The 22,272-nt window shown below is 42.4% G+C and overlaps 1 protein-coding gene across 8 annotated transcripts in view; it reads left to right on the forward strand.

Annotated features, from left to right (window-relative positions):
- Nucleotides 1-22,272, forward strand: part of LOC121582124 (calcium/calmodulin-dependent protein kinase type II subunit beta) — a 61,941-nt gene that overhangs the window by 19,745 nt on the left and 19,924 nt on the right. For 3 of the 8 annotated variants that reach the window (XM_041897713.2, XM_041897715.2, XM_041897719.2), the window contains exons 8-14: nt 156-239; nt 408-502; nt 635-757; nt 848-931; nt 1,253-1,301; nt 2,889-2,960; nt 4,757-4,791. In XM_041897713.2, the coding sequence (XP_041753647.1) occupies nt 156-239; nt 408-502; nt 635-757; nt 848-931; nt 1,253-1,301; nt 2,889-2,960; nt 4,757-4,791 (542 nt within the window). The remainder of the gene's footprint in view (nt 1-155; nt 240-407; nt 503-634; nt 758-847; nt 932-1,252; nt 1,302-2,888; nt 2,961-4,756; nt 4,792-22,272) is intronic. The other 5 variants (XM_041897717.2, XM_041897720.2, XM_041897721.2 and 2 more) reach the window with 2 other exon arrangements.

The raw sequence follows: 22,272 nt of genomic DNA on the forward strand, positions 1-22,272 counted from the left end.
ACATTGTTTTGTCTGCTGTGTTGGACTACATCCATCATTATGTTTTACATCATCCTCGGCATAAGACTAAAGTCATACAGCTTAATGTGTGTGTGTGTGTGTGTGTGTGTGTGTGTGTGTGTGTGTGTGTGTGTGTGTGTGTGTGTTATATATAGGTTTTGCAGGTACCCCAGGCTACCTATCTCCAGAGGTACTGAGGAAGGAGGCGTATGGTAAACCTGTAGACATCTGGGCCTGTGGTGAGTATAGATCATTACAGTAACACTATTATATATATATATCTGTCTCATCCCTTTCTCCATCTCTCTCTCTCATCAGTATCTCCTCCCCTTCTCTCACCACTCAACATGTGTGTGTGTTTGTGTGTGTGTGTGTGTGTGTGTATGTATGTATGTGTTTATTTGTAGGTGTGATCTTGTACATCCTGCTAGTGGGGTATCCTCCATTTTGGGATGAGGACCAACACAAACTCTATCAGCAAATTAAAGCAGGAGCTTATGACGTGAGTAACACACACACACACACACACACACACACACACACATTTGTTTGACACAAGGGAGTGTGTGTGTGTGTGCGTTTTTGCATATGTGTGTGTGTGTGTGTGTGTGTGTGTGTGTGTGTGTGTATGTAGTTTCCATCTCCAGAGTGGGACTCGGTGACTCCAGAAGCCAAGAACCTGATTAACCAGATGTTGACCATTAACCCTGCCAAGAGGATCACTGCCCAGGAGGCCCTCAAACACCCATGGGTCTCCGTAAGTACACACACACACACACACACACACACAAAACTTTTCCTCTCGGTTTCCCTGTTGGACATTGTCTCTCTCTTTCCCTCTATCCAGCAACGCTCCACCGTGGCGTCAATGATGCACAGACAGGAGACAGTGGAGTGCCTGAAGAAGTTCAACGCCAGGAGGAAACTCAAGGTCTGCTCTGCTCTCTCTTAATAATCTCATAATCACTAGGAAAACCTTCACTGGAGTAATCTCTGAGCCTTCTCACGTCTACACAACACACTAGTAACCTACCACTCACCCCTCCCTCCCTCTCTCTTTCTCTCTCTGTCTCTGTCTCTGTCTCTGTCTCTGTCTCTGTCTCTGTCTCTGTCTCTGTCTCTGTCTCTGTCTCTCTCTCTCTCTCTCTCTCTCTCTCTCTCTCTCTCTCTCTCTCTCTCTCTCTCTCTCTCTCTCTCTCTCTCTCGCTCTCTCTCTCTCTCTCTCTCTCTCTCGCTCTCTCTCTGTCCATAGGGAGCAGTCCTGACAGCTATGCTGGTGACAAGGAATTTCTCCGGTAAATGTGTGTGTCATACATAAACACTTACACGCATGCACACACGCACGCACGCATGCATGCACGCCACAGACAAACACGTGTGCGCACAAACACACACGCACAGACACACACACACACTTGCTCTCTCTTTCTCTCTCTCTCTCCACATGCACCAAAAATAATATGAAATGTCATGAAAATGTTGTCATTATCACAAAGAGTTTAGTCTCCCATTATGAAGGACTTTACTAAGTTTGATTACAATGGTAAGCTGCATGGATCATGACATGTTCCTCTTCCTCTGCACTGACACTGTGTCTGCCGACCAAGGTGAGAGGGGAGAGAGACTTCCCACTGGGCACAGACGTCAGTCAAAGTCTAGTTTTTATTTATATTTGGTTGAGTTGTCAACTAACGTGAATTCAACTTGAAATCAACCAAAAATGTCACCATGTCATTGGATTTAGGTTAAAAGTTTGGTGAGAAAAATATGAAATTCCCTTACATTGATGACATTTTTCCATGTTGATTCAACGTCATCACATAGATGTTTTTGTTGTTGAAATGACGTGGAAACGACGCTGATTCAACCAGTTTTTGCCCAGTGGGTTGGGACTCAACTCTGGGGGAGGAGGTGGGGGGGGGCGACCTGAGACACTTGACTCACTTTGATGAGACTTAACTGGGACTTGGATAATATCACTTCAATCTGGCCACCTCTACACACTCTGGCCTCCGCTTCACACTGACACACTGACACACTCCTCTCTTCTCTTCCCTCACTCCTTTCCCCTTTTCTGTCCTTCGCTTCCACTCGCTCTGTGTCTTTCTCTGTCTCTTTTTCTCCCTCGCTCTGTGTCTTTCTCTGTCTCTTTTTCTCCCTCGCTCTGTGTCTTTCTCTGTCTCTTTTTCTCCCTCGCTCTGTGTCTTTCTCTGTCTCTTTTTCTCCCTCGCTCTGTGTCTTTCTCTGTCTCTTTTTTCTCCCTCGCTCTGTGTCTTTCTCTGTCTCTTTTTCTCCCTCGCTCTGTGTCTTTCTCTGTCTCTTTTCTCCCTCGCTCTGTGTCTTTCTCTGTCTCTTTTTTCTCCCTCGCTCTGTGTCTTTCTCTGTCTCTTTTTCTCCCTCGCTCTGTGTCTTTCTCTGTCTCTTTTTTCTCCCTCGCTCTGTGTCTTTCTCTGTCTCTTTTTTCTCCCTCGCTCTGTGTCTTTCTCTGTCTCTTTTTCTCCCTCGCTCTGTGTCTTTCTCTGTCTCTTTTTCTCCCTCGCTCTGTGTCTTTCTCTGTCTCTTTTTTCTCCCTCGCTCTGTGTCTTTCTCTGTCTCTTTTTCTCCTCGCTCTGTGTCTTTCTCTGTCTCTTTTTCTCCCTCGCTCTGTGTCTTTCTCTGTCTCTTTTTCTCCCTCGCTCTGTGTCTTTCTCTGTCTCTTTCTCCCTCGCTCTGTGTCTTTCTCTGTCTCTTTTTCTCCCTCGCTCTGTGTCTTTCTCTGTCTCTTTTTCTCCCTCGCTCTGTGTCTTTCTCTGTCTCTTTTTCTCCCTCGCTCTGTGTCTTTCTCTGTCTCTTTTTCTCCCTCGCTCTGTGTCTTTCTCTGTCTCTTTTTCTCCCTCGTTCTGTGTCAGTTGGTAGACAGTCTACATCTCCTGCGTCAATCACTACTGTTCCTGCAACTGCCGCTGGGATAGTGGAGCAAGGTATCCTCTTCCTCCCTTCTCCTCCCTCCATCCCTCGCTTCTATACCTCCGCCTCTTCCACAATTATACCTTCTCTCCTCTCTTCTTCTTCTTCTCTCCTCTCCCTCGGACTCCCTTCCTCATCCTTCCCTTTGCACTCCTTTTGTTCTTCCTCTCCTCCACCACCTCCCTCCCTCATCCCTTTCTCCATCTTTCTCTCTCTCTCATCAGTATCCCCTTCTCTCACCACTCAACACGTGTGTGTGTGTGTGTGTGTATGTATGTATGTGTTTATGTGTAGGTGTGATCTTGTACATCCTGCTAGTGGGTTATCTCTCTCTCTCTCTCTCTCTCTCTCTCTCTCTCTCTCTCTCTCTCTCTCTCTCTCTCTCTCTCTCTCTCTCTCCCTCCAACATGTTTTAGTCTTTTGTATCTTTGGGTTGAAGTCCTTTTTTGTTGAACTTTTTCAGCCTTTGTTCTCTCCCTTATGAGCAGTGTGTGAGGTGTGTTTGATGTGTGTGAGATACAAGCTGTGGATAGATAGAGATGGATAGTTGGATAGATAGAGAGATAGATAAAGAGCTGGATAGAGAGATAGATAGAGAGAGAGAAAGCGATCGAAAGAGAGATAGATAAAGAGCTAGATAGAGAGATAGATAGAGAGAGAGAAAGCGATCGATAGAGAGATAGATAAAGCGATAGATAGAAAGATAAAGAGATACATAGAGTTCTTTCTGTGTTCAAACTCTTCTTCCAGGCCAAAGCTGAGGATTCTCCTCCCACTCAAAAGTTCTGCGTTGCTATGGTGATTAATCAGTGTCAGCACCAGAGCTTCCTGTGTTCTCACCTCTCTATCTCTCTTTCTCTCTCTCTCTCTCTCTCTCTCTCTTACTCTCTCTCTCTCTTTCTCGCTCTCTTTCGCTCTCTCTCTCACTCTTTCCTCTCTTCATAAACCTTCCTTAGAAAATGCAAGCACTTATGAGTGTGTGCTTGTGCGTGTGCATATGAATAATAAAGTGAGTGTATGATCAGTTTCTATTGTAATGTAAAGTGTTTGTGTATCATTATTTGCATGGCTCTCCAAACTGTATTATTTTCCTGGTGAGGAATCCCCTAATCTTAATCTGAATGAATCCCACCTGCCTGGGAGATGAACAAAGCCATTATTGTACACCTGCTTCTCCATTTCACATTCCTCTACACTTTCACCTCTAATCTCCTGTGTGTGTGTTTGTGTGTGTTTGTGTGTGTGTGTGTGTTTGTGTGTGTGCGTGTGTGTATGTGTGTGCTATCCCTGATGGACTGTGCTGATCCCTTTGCTTTGGGCAGTGGTTAATGTTCAGGGTTAGTGAGTGGCAGTTGGATAGAGGTTTTTGTGCATGTGTGTTTATTTATGTGTGTGTGCTTGTGTGTGTGTGTTTGTGTGTGTGTGTGTGTGTGTGTGTGTGGGGGGTATAAGAGATAGTTACAGAACACAGTGGATCACTGTTGTCACAGTGACAATGTGTGTGTGTGCGATTATGAATGTTTTAGTGTGTGTTAGTTTGTAAGGGTTTACAGTAGTTTTTGTGTGTATGAGCTTGAGAGGGTTTAGTGGGTGTGTTGGCACTATTTAGAGTTTGGCGTTTCAGTGTGTTCGCTTTCGCGAGTTCTGTGTGTGTGAGAGATGGTTTAGTTAGTTTAGTGTGTGTGTTAGCTAGCTTGGGGTTAGCTAGGTGTCGACGCTTGTGCGTGTGTTTGTGTGAGGTGTGTTTTAGCAATAGTGTGTATGATGACTACTCTACCCTCTGAGAGTGTCTTCTCAATCTCCTTGGCAGCCAAGAGTCTCCTCAACAAGAAGGCTGACGTCAAGGTAAGACACAGAAACACGTGTATCCTCTCCTCTCTCTTCTCCTCTCCCCCCTCCTACAATTGGCATTGTTGTGTAGTGTTGTGTCGTGTTGTGTCGTGTCGTGTTGTGTTGTGTCGTGTAGTGTTTTGTGGGCATGCTCTTTGGGTGTGAGTGTGTGTTTATTCTTGCTCTTTGTGTAAACTGTGTGCTGTCTGTGTCAGCTGTGTGTGTGTGTAGCCTATTAGTCGGACTGTCCAACGTAGTCTGACGCACTCTAGCTTCAGTTACTCTAGCTATGTAGTTAAAATGTTCCATTCATGTTGAGTGACCTGATCATACAGAGGTCAAACCAACCATAGATATAACATACGCTTTTCTCTAGACCTCTATGGGTCAAACCCTCAGGACAACAATGGATGTGTACAGTAGACCAGAGTCATGTTTATAGTAAGGTTTGGTTGTTTATGGTAAGGTTTGGTTGTTTATGGTAAGGTTTGGTTGTTTATTGTAAGGTTTGGTTGTTTATGGTAAGGTTTGGTTGTTTATAGTAAGGTTTGGTTGTTTATAGTAAGGTTTGGTTGTTTATAGTAAGGTTTGGTTGTGTAAAGTAAAGTTTGGTTGTTTATAGTAGGGTTTGGTTGTGTAAAGTAAAGTTTGGTTGTTTATAGTAAAGTTTGCCTGTTTATGGTAAGGTTTGGTTGTTTATAGTAAGGCTTGGTTGTTATAGTAAGGTTAGGTTGTGTAAAGTAAAGTTTGGTTGTATCTAGTAAGGTTTGGTTGTTTATAGTAAAGTTTGGTTGTTTATAGTAAGGTTTGGTTGTGTAAAGTAAAGTTTGGTTGTTTTTAGTAAGGTTTGGTTGTGTAAAGTAAAGTTAGGTTTTTATAGTAAGGTTTGGTTGTTTATGGTAAGTTTTGGTTGTTTATGGTAAGGTTTGGTTGTTTATGGTAAGGTTTGGTTGTTTATAGTAAGGTTTGCTTGTTTATGGTAAGGTTTGCTTGTTTATGGTAAGGTTTGCTTGTTTATAGTAAGGTTTGGTTGTTTATAGTAAGGTTTGGTTGTTTATGGTAAGGTTTGGTTGTTTATTGTAAGGTTTGGTTGTTTATTGTAAGGTTTGGTTGTTTATGGTAAGGTTTGGTTGTTTATAGTAAGGTTTGGTTGTTTATAGTAAGGTTTGGTTGTGTAAAGTAAAGTTTGGTTGTTTATAGTAGGGTTTGGTTGTGTAAAGTAAAGTTTGGTTGTTTATAGTAAAGTTTGCCTGTTTATGGTAAGGTTTGGTTGTGTAAAGTAAAGTTTGGTTGTATCTAGTAAGGTTTGGTTGTTTATAGTAAAGTTTGGTTGTTTATAGTAAGGTTTGGTTGTGTAAAGTAAAGTTTGGTTGTTTTTAGTAAGGTTTGGTTGTGTAAAGTAAAGTTTGGTTGTTTATAGTAAAGTTTGCCTGTTTATGGTAAGGTTTGGTTGTTTATGGTAAGGTTTGGTTGTTTATGGTAAGGTTTGGTTGTTTATAGTAAGGTTTGGTTGTTTATGGTAAGGTTTGCTTGTTTATGGTAAGGTTTGGTTGTTCATGGTAAGGTTTGGTTGTTTATGGTAAGGTTTGGTTGTTTATGGTAAGGTTTGGTTGTTTATAGTAAGGTTTGGTTGTTCATAGTAAGGTTTGGTTGTTTATGGTAAGGTTTGGTTGTTTATGGTAAGGTTTGGTTGTTTATAGTAAGGTTTGGTTGTTTATAGTAAGGTTTGGTTGTTTATGGTAAGGTTTGGTTGTTTATAGTAAGGTTTGGTTGTTTATAGTAAGGTTTGGTTGTTTATGGTAAGGTTTGGTTGTTTATGGTAAGGTTTGCTTGTTTATGGTAAGGTTTGGTTGTTTATTGTAAGGTTTGCTTGTTTATGGTAAGGTTTGCTTGTTTATGGTAAGGTTTGCTTGTTTATGGTAAGGTTTGGTTGTTTATAGTAAGGTTTGGTTGTTTATGGTAAGGTTTGCTTGTTTATGGTAAGGTTTGCTTGTTTATGGTAAGGTTTGCTTGTTTATGGTAAGGTTTGCTTGTTTATAGTAAGGTTTGTTTTTTATGGTAAGGTTTGGTTGTTTATGGTAAGGTTTGGTTGTTTATAGTAAGGTTTGGTTGTTTATAGTAAGGTTTGGTTGTGTAAAGTAAAGTTTGGTTGTTTATAGTAGGGTTTGGTTGTGTAAAGTAAAGTTTGGTTGTTTATAGTAAAGTTTGTCTGTTTATGGTAAGGTTTGGTTGTTTATAGTAAGGCTTGGTTGTTATAGTAAGGTTAGGTTGTGTAAAGTAAAGTTTGGTTGTACCTAGTAAGGTTTGGTTGTTTATAGTAAAGTTTGGTTGTTTATAGTAAGGTTTGGTTGTGTAAAGTAAAGTTTGGTTGTTTTTAGTAAGGTTTGGTTGTGTAAAGTAAAGTTAGGTTTTTATAGTAAGGTTTGGTTGTTTATGGTAAGTTTTGGTTGTTTATGGTAAGGTTTGGTTGTTTATGGTAAGGTTTGGTTGTTTATAGTAAGGTTTGGTTGTTTATGGTAAGGTTTGCTTGTTTATGGTAAGGTTTGGTTGTTCATGGTAAGGTTTGGTTGTTTATGGTAAGGTTTGGTTGTTTATGGTAAGGTTTGGTTGTTTATGGTAAGGTTTGGTTGTTTATAGTAAGGTTTGGTTGTTTATGGTAAGGTTTGCTTGTTTATGGTAAGGTTTGGTTGTTCATGGTAAGGTTTGGTTGTTTATGGTAAGGTTTGGTTGTTTATGGTAAGGTTTGGTTGTTTATAGTAAGGTTTGGTTGTTCATAGTAAGGTTTGGTTGTTTATGGTAAGGTTTGGTTGTTTATGGTAAGGTTTGGTTGTTTATAGTAAGGTTTGGTTGTTTATAGTAAGGTTTGGTTGTTTATGGTAAGGTTTGGTTGTTTATAGTAAGGTTTGGTTGTTTATGGTAAGGTTTGGTTGTTTATGGTAAGGTTTGCTTGTTTATGGTAAGGTTTGGTTGTTTATTGTAAGGTTTGGTTGTTTATTGTAAGGTTTGGTTGTTTATGGTAAGGTTTGGTTGTTTATGGTAAGGTTTGGTTGTTCATGGTAAGGTTTGGTTGTTTATGGTAAGGTTTGGTTGTTTATGGTAAGGTTTGGTTGTTTATAGTAAGGTTTGGTTGTTCATAGTAAGGTTTGGTTGTTTATGGTAAGGTTTGGTTGTTTATGGTAAGGTTTGGTTGTTTATAGTAAGGTTTGGTTGTTTATAGTAAGGTTTGGTTGTTTATGGTAAGGTTTGGTTGTTTATAGTAAGGTTTGGTTGTTTATAGTAAGGTTTGGTTGTTTATGGTAAGGTTTGGTTGTTTATGGTAAGGTTTGGTTGTTTATGGTAAGGTTTGCTTGTTTATGGTAAGGTTTGGTTGTTTATTGTAAGGTTTGCTTGTTTATGGTAAGGTTTGCTTGTTTATGGTAAGGTTTGCTTGTTTATGGTAAGGTTTGGTTGTTTATAGTAAGGTTTGGTTGTTTATGGTAAGGTTTGCTTGTTTATGGTAAGGTTTGCTTGTTTATGGTAAGGTTTGCTTGTTTATAGTAAGGTTTGTTTTTTATGGTAAGGTTTGGTTGTTTATGGTAAGGTTTGGTTGTTTATGGTAAGGTTTGGTTGTTTATAGTAAGGTTTGGTTGTTTATGGTAAGGTTTGGTTGTTTATAGTAAGGTTTGGTTGTTTATAGTAAGGTTTGGTTGTTTATGGTAAGGTTTGGTTGTTTATAGTAAGGTTTGGTTGTTTATGGTAAGGTTTGGTTGTTTATGGTAAGGTTTGGTTGTTTATGGTAAGGTTTGGTTTAGAGTAAGGTTTGGTTGTTTATGGTAAGGATTGGTTGTTTATAGTAAGGTTTGGTTGTTTATGGTAAGGTTTGGTTGTTTATGGTAAGGATTGGTTGTTTATAGTAAGGTTTGGTTGTTTATGGTAAGGTTTGGTTGTTTATGGTAAGGTTTGGTTGTTTATGGTAAGGTTTGGTTGTACACATTTGCACCTAAAAGATGAATTGCAACATACAGACAAAACATTAAAAAATAGATTTAGATGGAGGGAAAATGAAGAGCGATGGAGTCTCTTGTCAGCCTCAAGGACTGATTCTGCTGACATAGGTACACACACACACACACACACACACACACACACACACACACACACACACACACACACACATACATGGATAGGATGTACACACAGATTACACACTATGACCTTTGAATTGAGGGCAGCGTTGTCAGGTGTGTAACCTTCACCTAACAGAAGCTTTCATCTCTCCATCTTCCTCCCTCTATTTCTCCTCCCTTCGTCTTTCCCTCTTTCTGTACCCTCCTCCCATGGTCCCTCCCTCTCTCTCTCTGGCTGACACGGTGCTAATCTCAGATTATTTCTCTCCACATGATTAATCTGTCGTTACGTAATCTCACTCTGCACAACCCTCTCTCTCTCTGTTCCTCTCCCCTCTGCAATCTGCAAACAACACTGGAGCTATTTTGGTTCAAAACACAAGCACGCATACGCACAAGCACACGTGTTGAGTGGTGAGAGAAGGGGAGGAGATACTGATGAGAGAGAGAGATGGAGAAAGGGATGAGACAGAGATATATATATATATATATATATATATATATATATATATATATATATAACAGTGGGGAGAACAAGTATTTGATACACTGCCGATTTTGCAGGTTTTCCTACTTACAAAGCATGTAGAGGTCTGTAATTTTTATCATAGGTACACTTCAACTGTGAGAGACGGAATCTAAAACAAAAATCCAGAAAATCACATTGTATGATTTTTAAGTAATTAATTTGCATTTTATTGCATGACATAAGTATTTGATACATCAGAAAAGCAGAACTTAATATTTGGTACAGAAACCTTTGTTTGCAATTACAGAGATCATACGTTTCCTGTAGGTCTTGACCAGGTTTGCACACTCTGCAGCAGGGATTTTGGCCCACTCCTCCATACAGACCTTCTCCAGATCCTTCAGGTTTCGGGGCTGTCGCTGGGCAATACGGACTTTCAGCTCCCTCCAAAGATTTTCTATTGGGTTCAGGTCTGGAGACTGGCACTCCAGGACCTTGAGATGCTTCTTACGGAGCCACTCCTTAGTTGCCCTGGCTGAGTGTTTCGGGTCGTTGTCATGCTGGAAGACCCAGCCACGACCCATCTTTAATGCTCTTACTGAGGGAAGGAGGTTGTTGGCCAAGATCTTGCGATACATGGCCCCATCCATCCTCCCCTCAATACGGTGCAGTCGTCCTGTCCCCTTTGCAGAAAAGCATCCCCAAAGAATGATGTTTCCACCTCCATGCTTCACGGTTGGGATGGTGTTCTTGGGGTTGTACTCATCCTTCATCTTCCTCCAAACACGGCGAGTGGAGTTTAGACCAAAAAGCTCTATTTTTGTCTCATCAGACCACATGACCTTCTCCCATTCCTCCTCTGGATCATCCAGATGGTCATTGGCAAACTTCAGACGGGCATGGACATGCGCTGGCTTGAGCAGGGGGACCTTGCGTGCGCTGCAGCATTTTAATCCATGACGGCGTAGTGTGTTACTAATGTTTTTTTTTGAGACTGTGGTCCCAGCTCTCTTCAGGTCATTGACCAGGTCCTGCCGTGTAGTTCTGGGCTGATCCCTCACCTTCCTCATGATCATTGATGTCCCACGAGGTGAGATCTTGCATGGAGCCCCAGACCGAGGGTGATTGACCGTCATCTTGAACTTCTTCCATTTTCTAATAATTGCACCAACAGTTGTTGCCTTCTCACCAAGCTGCTTGCCTATTGTCCTGTAGCCCATCCCAGCCTTGTGCAGTCTACAATTTTATCCCTGATGTCCTTACACAGCTCTCTTTTATACAGGTAACGAGTTCAAACAGGTGCAGTTAATACAGGTAATGAGTGGAGAACAGGAGGGCTTCTTAAAGAAAAACTAACAGGTCTGTGAGAGCCGGAATTCTTACTGGTTGGTAGGTGATCAAATACTTATGTCATGCAATAAAATGCAAATTAATTACTTAAAAATCATACAATGTGATTTTCTGGATTTTTGTTTTAGATTCCGTCTCTCACAGTTGAAGTGTATCTATGATAAAAATTACAGACCTCTACATGCTTTGTAAGTAGGAAAACCTGCAAAATCGGCAGTGTATCAAATACTTGTTCTCCCCACTGTATATATATCTATATAATAGTGTTACTGTAATGATCTATACTCACCACAGGCCCAGATGTCTACAGGTTTACCATACGCCTCCTTCCTCAGTACCTCTGGAGATAGGTAGCCTGGGGTACCTGCAAAACCTATATATATACACACACACACACACACACACACACACACACACACACACACACACACACACACACACACACACATTAAGCTGTATGACTTTAGTCTTATGCCGAGGATGATGTAAAACATAATGATGGATGTAGTCCAACACAGCAGACAAAACAATGTCTAGAAACTGATTCCACTGTAGGTCTACTATTTTGTTGAAAACTGTAACTAAATATAAGCAACAATGTAATTTTTAATTAATTAAATATATGAAATTGAAATGGAAATCTGAACTGGGGAGTCCTGCTGTACAAATGGTTGTTTTTAACAGGTTATTGGCTGTTTATGTGTAAGCTTAGGCCTATTGTGTTTTATAAAATGTATTTTTGTACATTATTTCTGTTTTGTTTATTTATTTACATTTGCAATGTAAATCATGTAATATATCTGACTATGATGCAATAAATAAAATATTCAAATTGGATAGATTCTATTTGATCTAATATGACTTATGACATAACAAATGAGGGGGTTCCGGGGGTTCCAACACCTGACATTTTGTTATCTTGAGCAACCATCGATCAACAGCCCCGTATTCCCAGAGAGAGACATCCCCTAGCGCACCTGGCCGACTATGCAGTCTCTCACCAAGAACAACGCCTGTCCACAACGCAGCCACTCCTCTCACCAGGACGATGGAGTAATCGAGCAGACATCCTATCAGAGAGGAGTGTATCCTCTTCCAGATATAGCGTCCTCTCGTTGGTGAGCCGCTTCCCAGCCCTTTCTCACCTCCAAGCAGCTATGTTGGAGGAGAGAATGAAGCTCATGGTGATTGCTGAGCTACAACGTCAAATACAGGAAGTTCACAACATTTATGTAGAGTGTCAACGCCTAGCAGCCAAAAACCTGAGAGGCTCAGTGACAACAGGAAGAAGCTCAGCGTCAACAGGAGGAAGCTCACCGGGCCCGTGAAGCAAAATCAAACAACTGGGCAGGCGGCGGCCTTTAAAGAAAACAGAGAATGAGCTAGAGCTAGCGAAACTCGTCACATCCTTCCTTAAAGAGAAGAGGAAGATATTGTTATCCCCAGAGCCCCGACGAGTCATGAGCCAGACAACGACCAGAGGAGCCCTTCTCCAGCACTATCTTATGAGTTGTTCAACTCATCACAGGACAGCTTTGCATCTTTACCACAGGCACAACAACAAAACACCAACCCAAAGAGAATAAGCTCCTCCCCTTCGTCTCCCTCAATGGTACCCTGGACCAGCGCCCAAGCTTCCACAGGCTGATCCAGCATGGCTGTTTTAGCACCCAGCCTCAGCACCCGCAGTTCTGCACCCCGCTCCAGCTCCCGTGGTTACACACCCTGCTCCAGCTCCCGTGGCTACACACCCCGCTCCAGCTCCCATGGTTCCGCACCCTGCTTCAGCTCCCGTGGTTCTGCACCCTGCTTCAGCTCCCATGGTTCAACAACCTGCTCCAGCTCCTATGGTTCCGCACACTGCTCCAGCTCCTGTGGTTCTGCACCCAGCTCAACCATCAGAAGCACCACATCCTTTTCCAGGATCGCCACCATACCCGGTTCCAGTAGCACCCTACTTCCCTCCGGGTTACCCCTTTCCAGGAGAACACTACTTCCCTCCGGGTTTAGGCGTGCCCTATCCCAATCCAGCAGCACCATACCCTGCTCCTGACCAGATTGCACCATGTCCTGTACCTGCTCTGCCACCTGGCAAGGAACAGCTGATTGCCTCATCATCTCAAAGCCGTCGTTGCCCAATTTCGAAAGCGACAAAGAGAGTCACTTCGCCCTCCTCAAAATTGCCCTGGACGACATGATGAACAATCACAGACACCTGAATGAGCGGTACAAGTATCAAGTGCTTCTTGGACACCTGAAACTTCCAAGTGCACTCCAGCTCGTCAAGGTCTACATGCATGACCCAAGACCTTATACTGCTGCCTTACATGCCCTGCAGGATAAGTACGGTCAGCCCCGCCAACTCGTCCAGTGTGAGCTAGCCACCTTCCTAAACTCACCCGCCGTGAGCTTGATGACACAGAAACTGATGACTCAGAGCGGAGCATCGTCTTGCCACAGGCTGTGGAGCACCTCAACCTCACTACTGAGTCTGAGACTCTCACCCTCAGAACTGTTCACCAAGATGCCTCAGTTACCTTTCATGTTTCCCCTCTGCTCAAACTCTCCAAGAAGTACCAGATACATCAGACATTCACCGCTGATACCTTAGGACTTTCCGAACACTCCTTTCCAGTCGCAGCTCTCCAAAGGCAACATGAGCACCTCCGCAACCTGCCATTGCCAACGGTGGACCACGCTGCTGATCGGTTCGGACATGCCTCACCTCCTGATACCCCTAAAACCACTATATACAGTCCCGTCAGGTGGACCCATCGCAGTCCTTACAAGACTTGGCTGTTCCCTTCAAAGCCCAACTATTGTCCCACCTGCTCCCGATCTCTTCAGAAATGTAGAGTTCCGACAACAATCAGAATATCAGTGGCCAACAATGCTCTCTGCTGAGCCTAATCATGTCAACAGCAAACTGAAGAAAATAACCTTCTGTGGACCTGTGTCCATTTGTTCCAGTCCTCAGCTCCCAGACACCAGCAGGCTTGCCACATGGAAAGTCCTTGTGCAGGCAACAACATGGTCCCTACACGTGGCGTCCGATTCATTCTCCAGTTCACCCAGTGAAGCGTTCCTCATCGTGGACCCTGGTGGGAAGGTGACACATACCTACCTACCCTGGAGCTGATGGATGCATCATGACTGCTGCCATCTAGGTCAAAGGTTGGACTTACCTTCAGCCAGTAGCCCGCCAGGCTGGCACACCTCCCAAGTCCTTGCAACGAAGACACAGGTGATCCTGCTTCGCAGAACAGACTTTCCCTTTATTTAGAATGTCTTTACATACATTTGGGGCGGCTGTGTAAGAAAGCCTGTCCCTTTAAGAGTGACTGATGACGTCACAGCTAGTACGACCTTTCAGTGTTCATTCTTCCCAAGTTCAGCTTGCCACCTGCGGCTGTTGAGAGGAATCTCCAGTTTCTAACATTATTATTTCTGTTAATCTTGTATTATTAAACTGTAAATCCTTCACTGTGCGTGAATGCAATAACTAACACAGTTTATGGACACACAACATTGGATAATTACAGCTTAATGATGGCACAGAAACCTGAAGTTTATGAAACCTACCATCAAGTTTAAAGACTAGTAAACTGAGGAACAGTCTCTCTCCCGTCTCTCTCTAACCAGAGCACAATCTCCATATCTTTGCCTACTCACACCAGTAATAAATATCTGAGGTTTCACCCTCTTCAGCACTAACAGTACCACTTACTCTCCCTCTCTCTGTCTGAATCACCCCTTCATCTCTCCTCCTCTCCATCACTCCATCCAAATCCTCCCACACCTACAGACCTCCCTCCCTCCCCTCCCCGTCCCCACCACCTCAAGGATGAGATGAGTTCACCTACGCCGGTTTGTGTGTTTGTGTGTGTGTGTTCTGTCGGATGGGAATGCTACTCTCGCTGTGTTTCTGAACTTTGGGAACCAGGAAGACAGAAATAGAAGCTACATACCATCAGCTGCACCTCTGGCGTCGCTTAGCAACTATCTCAATACACACACACACACACACACACACACATCTTAAGGTATTTAGGCAGTAGTCTACATCCACTATATATCTATTCCATCTACACTACTGGTCAAACGTTTTAGAACACTTACTCATTCAAGGGTTTTTCTTTATTTGTACTATTTTCTACATTGCAGAATAATAGTGAAGACATCAAAACTATGAAATAACACATATGGAATCATATAGTAACAAAAAAGTGTTAAACAAATCAAAATAAATTTAATTGACTGACCTTCATGTCTTAAAGTAATGATGGACTGTCATTTCTCTTTGCTTATTTGAGCTGTTCTTGCCATAATATGGACTTGGTCTTTTACCAAATATGTCTATCTTCTGTATACCCCCCTACCTTGTCACAACGCAACTGATTGGCTCAAACGCATTAAGAAGGAAAGAAATTCCACAAATTAACTTTTAAGAAGGCACACCTGTTAATTGAAATGCATTCCAGGTGACTATCTCATGAAGCTGGTTGAGAGAATGCCAAGAGTGTGCAAAGCTGTCATCAATTCAAAGGGTGGCTACTTTGAAGAATGTCACACCCTGACCTAGAGAACTCTTGCTGGTTGGGTCAGGGTGTGAGTTCAGTTTGAGATCTATGTTATTGTATTTCTATGTTGGGTTCTAGTATTTGTATTTCTATGTTTGGCCGGGTGTGATTCCCAATCAGAGGCAGCTGTCGCTCGTTGTCTCTGATTGGGGATCATACTTAGGTAGCCTGGTTGCCTACCTTAGTTGTGGGATCTTGTTTGTGTTCCTGTTAGGCTTGTTGTGTGTGTATAGCCCAGAGGACTTCACGTTTTCGTTGTTTTTTTTATTTTGTCAAGTGTTTATTCGGCTTAATAAACATGTACGCATACCACGCTGCACCTTGGTCTGACCCGTCTCTCAACGATCGTGACAAAGAATCTCAAATATAAAATATATTTTGATTTGTTCAACACTTTTTGGGTTACTACATTTACATTTACATTTGAGTCATTTAGCAGACGCTCTTATCCAGAGCGATGATTCCATATGTGTTATTTCATAGTTTTGATGTCTTCACTATTATTCTACAATGTAGATAATAGTAAAAATAAAGAAAAACCCTTGAATGAGTAGATGTTCTAAAACCTTTGACCGGTAGTGTATATCCATATAGGAGCAGAATCAAAGTGTATTGCACATGCCATATTTTAATGATTATTTGTTGGATTAATTTATTGTTTCCTTTTTGTGATAGGATAATTTGTGTAAACCATTTTGTTTTTTTTACGTACAATCCACACTCATCCTCAGGAATCTTCATACCCTTCATGGTGTTCATCTCACTCTCACTCTCTCCATCTCATCACATCCATTCCATCGCTCCAACCAGAGATGGAAATCCAGTCCCAAAGTTCTGATCCTGGTGAGGATATCATTGTATCATTGTATCCCTCTCTCCCCCTTCTTCTCTTCTCTCACTCCCTTTTCTCCTCTCTCTCCACCTCTTCTCTTCTCCTCTCATCCTCTCCTCTTTCTCTCTTCTCCTCTCTCCACCTCTTCTCTTCTCCTCTCATCCTCTCCTTTTTCTCTCCTCTTCTCTCCTCTTTCTCTCTTCTCCTCTCTCCACCTCTTCTCTTCTCCTCTCATCCTCTCCTCTTTCTCTCTTCTCCTCTCTCCACCTCTTCTCTTCTCCTCTCATCCTCTCCTTTTTCTCTCCTCTTCTCTCCTCTTTCTCTCTTCTCCTCTCTCCACCTCTTCTCTTCTCCTCTCATCCTCTCCCTTTTCTCTCCTCTTCTCTCCTCTTTCTCTCTTCTCCTCTCTCCACCTCTTCTCTTCTCCTCTCATCCTCTCATTTTTCTCTCCTCTTCTCTCCTCTTTCTCTCTTCTCCTCTCTCCACCTCTTCTCTTCTCCTCTCATCCTCTCCTTTTTCTCTCCTCTTCTCTCCTCTTTCTCTCTTCTCCTCTCTCCACCTCTTCTCTTCTCCTCTCATCCTCTCCTTTTTCTCTCCTCTTCTCTCCTCTTTCTCTCTTCTCCTCTCTCCACCTCTTCTCTTCTCCTCTCATCCTCTCCTTTTTCTCTCCTCTTCTCTCCTCTTTCTCTCTTCTCCTTTCTTCCCCCCTTTTCTTCTATCTCTCCACCTCGTCTCCTTTTTCTCTCCTCTTCTGCTCTTTCTCCCTTCCTGTTCTCTCTCCATCCTCCTGTTCTCTCTCCATCCTCCTGTTCTCTCTCCATCCTCCTGTTCTCTCTCCATCCTCCTGTTCTCTCTCCATCCTCCTGTTCTCTCTCCCCTCTTTATCTCTTATCTTCCTCCTGTTCTCCTCTCTCTTCCTCCTCTCCTCTCTATCATACTCTTTCAGTGGTCTCTACCTCATTATTTATCTCTGAGTCACCTGTCAGTCATTCCACCGGAGAGAGAAAGAGAGAGACAGATATGCTAATGTTGCATTGTTACAGTTGTAGTTTCACTGTGAGAAACTATTATCAGACCTTGAATGAAGGGCTGGCCATTTTCCCAAACACATAATCAGTTATTGTTTGTGTGTGTGTGTGTGTGTGTGTGTTTGTACTGTTTTTTTCTGATATTGTATGTAATTTATATGTTGTTCAGTAGCTGGTGGGCTGGTAACGTGTTGTGTGTTGTTGGCATGTTATTCTGGGGTTGTGTGTTGTTGGCATGTTATTCTGGGGTTGTGTGTTGTGGGCATGTTATTCTGGGGTTGTTTGTTGTTGGCATGTTATTCTGGGGTTGTGTGTTGTGGGCATGTTATTCTGGGGTTGTGTGTTGTGGGCATGTTATTCTGGGGTTGTGTGTTGTTGGCATGTTATTCTGGGGTTGTGTGTTGTGGGCATGTTATTCTGGGGTTGTGTGTTGTGGGCATGTTATTCTGGGGTTGTGTGTTGTGGGCATGTTATTCTGGGGTTGTGTGTTGTGGGCATGTTATTCTGGGGTTGTGTGTAACTGCCATATTTTTCAGTCTGTCTGCCTGCCTTCATCTCGCTCTCTCTCTCTCGCGCTCTCTCTCTCTCTCTCGCTCTCTCTCTCTCTCTCTCTCTAAAATGTCTGTGTTCTGGTTTCTGTTGTTGGTGTTGGTCAAATACACTGAGTATACTAACCATTAGGAACACCTTCCTAATAAAAAAGTTGCACGGCACCTCCCCTCCCCCTCAGAACAGCCTCAATTCGTTGGGGCATGGACTCTACAAGGTGTCGAAAGCGTTCGACAGGGATGCTGGTCCATGCTGACTCCAATGCTTGCCACAGTTGTGTCATGTTGGCTGGATGTCTTTTGGGTGCTGGACCATTCTTGATACACACAGGAAACTGTTGAGTGTGAAAAACCCAGCAGCGTTGCAGTTCTTGACACAAACTGGTGCGCCTGGCACCTACTACCATACCACGTTCAAAGGCACTTACATTTTATGTCTTGCCCATTCACCCTCTGAATGGCACACATACACAATCCATGTCTCAATTGTCTCAAGGCTTAAAAATCCTTCTTTAACCTGTCTCCTCCCCTTCATCTACACTGATTGAGGTGGATTTAAGTGACATCAATAAGGGATCATAGCTTTCACCTGGATTCACCTGCTCAGTCTATGTCATGAAAAGAGCAGATGTTCTTAATGTTTTGTACAGTCAGTGTAAATACCACATTCTACCAAAAGACCTGATATGCTTTAATGTTTTTGATGGAATCGGAGTGTCTCTCACTACGTGGCTGGGGATGGAGAGGAGGACTCAACCCAATTCTCCTCTAAATCATTTGATTTATTTGATGTGCTTAGTTCTGTTCTGTTCGGTTGATCAGCCTTGTGGGTAAATGAGCTATAGGATGTCTATCTATCTTGGCTCAATAACTTCTAATCCTGCCCACACACTAACCACACACTCTGATAGGCTCAATAACTTCTAATCCCGCACACATACACTAATCACACCCTCTGATAGGCTTAATAATGTCTAACCCCACACACACACACACACTAACCACACCCTCTGATAGGCTCAATAACGTCTACTCCCGCCCGCATACACTAATCACACCCTCTGATAGGCTTAATAATGTCTAACCCCACACACACACACTAACCACACCCTCTGATAGGCTCAATAACGTCTACTCCCGCCCGCATACACTAATCACACCCTCTGATAGGCTTAATAATGTCTAACCCCACACACACACACTAACCACACCCTCTGATAGGCTCCATCACTAATTTTTATTTTTTATTTTTATTTTTATTTGATAAAACAATACAAAACATACACATACATACGACAACATCATACAAACATCAACTATATCACACCTGCCCAGACCCACTAGCACACACCCCCATCTCCATCAACTATATCCCACCTGCCCAGACCCACTAGCACACACCCCATCTCCAGCACCCGCATCACTTTCCACCACATGGCCTGAAACTGCATCATTTTGTTTCTCTCAGTAGCCCACGCACATTCAATATTTAAATAATAAATCATTAGATTTTTCCATTGTGTTAATGATGGCAGATTCATTGATTTCCACATTTTTAGTGTACGTTTTCTCAAGATGAGTAGAGAATCATCCAACCCATCAAGTATCTCACTACACCCCTATATGCCCTGTCTTGAAATATGCTCAATCACTTCTAATCCACCCGCTCACACACTCCTCTTATAGGCTGGCTGCATACTAACCACACGCTCTGAGATTTACATTTACGTAATTTAGCAGACACTCTTATATAGAGCAACTTACAGTAACAATTAAAGTTAAGTGCCTTGCTCAAGGGCACATCGACACCTAGTCGGCTCGGGGATTTGAACCAGCAACCTTTCTGTTACTAGCCCAATGCTCTTAATCGCTAGGCTACCTGCCTTATTGTCCTCAGTTCAGTCTTCTGTACATGCACTATAGACTTTAAAAGCTATAACAAATGTTTAAAGAATATAACAAATGGATACTTACTGGAACCTGACATTGAATCACCTCAGAAAGAAACACAAACTTACTTGAAAGTTTCAGTAATCAACAATGACAAATTGAAAGGGGCAAATGGCATCAAATTAACAATTTAAAAGACAAAATAAAATCGATTTCCAAAGATAAATTAAAACCTAGTTTTCTCCCCATTGAGGGTATTTATGTCAAATCATATTTTTCGAAATAGGTCGTCTACTACCCAAGTTATCAAAAAACATGTAACATTCCCTTTAAAACAAACAATCATGAACAACACATGTAATAGTTATAGGTAATGTATTTGAATGATTTAAAAATACAAGATTCCTTCCATTAGATACTTAAATGTTGCAATCTAATTACTGTCAAACTAAACTACCAGGTCCAGTAGTCATCATAATTAAGCTGACTTCACCCTACATGATGTCAACTCAGAATTAGATCTCAATCAAACTATCATTAGAATGAAAATTGGAGAGTAACGAAACACATCAGGAAGTACTATTATGTAGAAAACAATGCATCCCCCCCCCCAAAAAAAAGAGGCTTGTACAAAAAATAATATGGAAAACGCCATCAAAAAGTGGTTTGGGGTGATTAGTGGTGGTGAAAATCAAAATGAGGATTCTATCCTATTACTTACAGTGAGGGGAAAAAGTATTTGATCCCCTGCTGACTTTGTACGTTTGCCCACTGACAAAGAAATGATCAGTCTATAATTTTAATGGTAGGTTTATTTGAACAGTGAGGGACAGAATAACAACAAAAAAATCCAGAAAAATGCATGTCAAAAATATTATAAATTGATTTGCATTTTAATGAGGGAAATAAGTATTTGACCCCCTCTCAATCAGAAAGATTTCTGGCTCCCAGGTGTCTTTTATACAGGTAACGAGCTGAGAATAGGAACACACTCTTAAAGGGAGTGCTCCTAATCTCAGCTTGTTACCTGTATAAAAGACACCTGTCCACAGAAGCAATCAATCAATCAGATTCCAAACTCTCCACCATGGCCAAGACCAAAGGATGTCAGGGACAAGATTGTAGACCTACACAAGGCTGGAATGGGCTACAAGACCATCGCCAAGCAGCTTGATGAGAAGGTGACAACAGTTGGTGCGATTATTCGCAAAAGGAACTAACACAAAATAACTGTCAATCTCCCTCGGCCTGGGGCTCCATGCAAGATCTCACCTCGTGGAGTTGCAATGATCATGAGAACGGTGAGGAATCAGCCCGGAACTACACGGGAGGATCTTGTCAATGATCTCAAGGCAGCTGGGACCATAGTCACCAAGAAAACAATTGGTACACACTATGCCGTGAAGGACTGAAATCCTGCAGCGCCCGCAAGGTCCCCCTGCTCAGGAAAGCACATATACAGGCCCATCTGAAGTTTGCCAATGAACATCTGAATGATTCAGAGGAGAACTGGGTGAAAGTGTTGTGGTCAGATGAGACCAAAATCGAGCTCTTTGACATCAACTCAACTCGCCGTGTTTGGAGGAGGAGGAATGCTGCCTATGACCCCAAGAACACCATCCCCACTGTCAAACATGGAGGTGGAAACATTATGCTTTGGGGGTGTTTTTCTGCTAAGGGGACAGGACAACTTCACCGCATCAAAGGGACAATGGACGGGCCATATGCCATCAAATCTTGGGTGAGAACCTCCTTCCCTCAGCCAGGGCATTGAAAATGGGTCTTGGATGGGTATTCCAGCATGACAATGACCCAAAACACACGGCCAAGGCAACAAAGGAGTGGCTCAAGAAGAAGCACATTAAGGTCCTGGAGTGGCCTAGCCAGTCTCCAGACCTTAATCCCATAGAAAATCAGTGGAGGGAGCTGAAGGTTTGAGTTGCCAAACGTCAGCCTCGAAACCTTAATGACTTGGAGAAGATCTGCAAAGAGGAGTGGAACAAAATCCCTCCTGAGATGTGTGCAAACCTGGTGGCCAACTACAAGAAACGTCTGACCTCTGATTGTCACAAGGGTTTTGCCACCAAGTACTAAGTCATGTTTTGCAGAGGGGTCAAATACTTATTTCCCTCATTAAAATGCAAATCAATTTATAACAGTTTTGACATGCGTTTTTCTGGATTTTTTTGTTGTTATTCTGTCTCTCACTGTTCAAATATACCTACCATTAAAATTATAGACTGATCATGTCTTTGTCAGTGGGCAAACGTACAAAATCAGCAGGGGATCAAATACTTTTTTCCCTCACTGTAATTTGTATTGCATGTCCCATACCTAGTGGTCTGGGAAGGTTAGTGGTACAGGTTACATTACATCAACAACTCTGCCGTATAATACTTTCTGATGATTGTGTTTCCCATTCCAAGCTAAAGTGCATCTATACTGAACAAAAATATAAACTCAACATGGAACAATTTCAATGAGTTTACTGAGTTACAGTTCATATAAGGAAATCAGTCAACTGAAATAAATTCATTAGGGCCTAATCTATGGATTTCACATGGGCAGGGGTGCAGCCATGGGTGGGCCTGGCCCAGCTAATCAGAATGAGTTTTTCCCCACAAAAGGGCTTTATTACAGACAGAAATACTCCTTAGTTTCATCAGCTGTCCAGGTTGCTGGTCTCAGACGAT

Source organism: Coregonus clupeaformis, chromosome 15, assembly GCF_020615455.1.
Source record: "Coregonus clupeaformis isolate EN_2021a chromosome 15, ASM2061545v1, whole genome shotgun sequence".
In the NCBI taxonomy this organism is placed as follows: domain Eukaryota; kingdom Metazoa; phylum Chordata; class Actinopteri; order Salmoniformes; family Salmonidae; genus Coregonus; species Coregonus clupeaformis.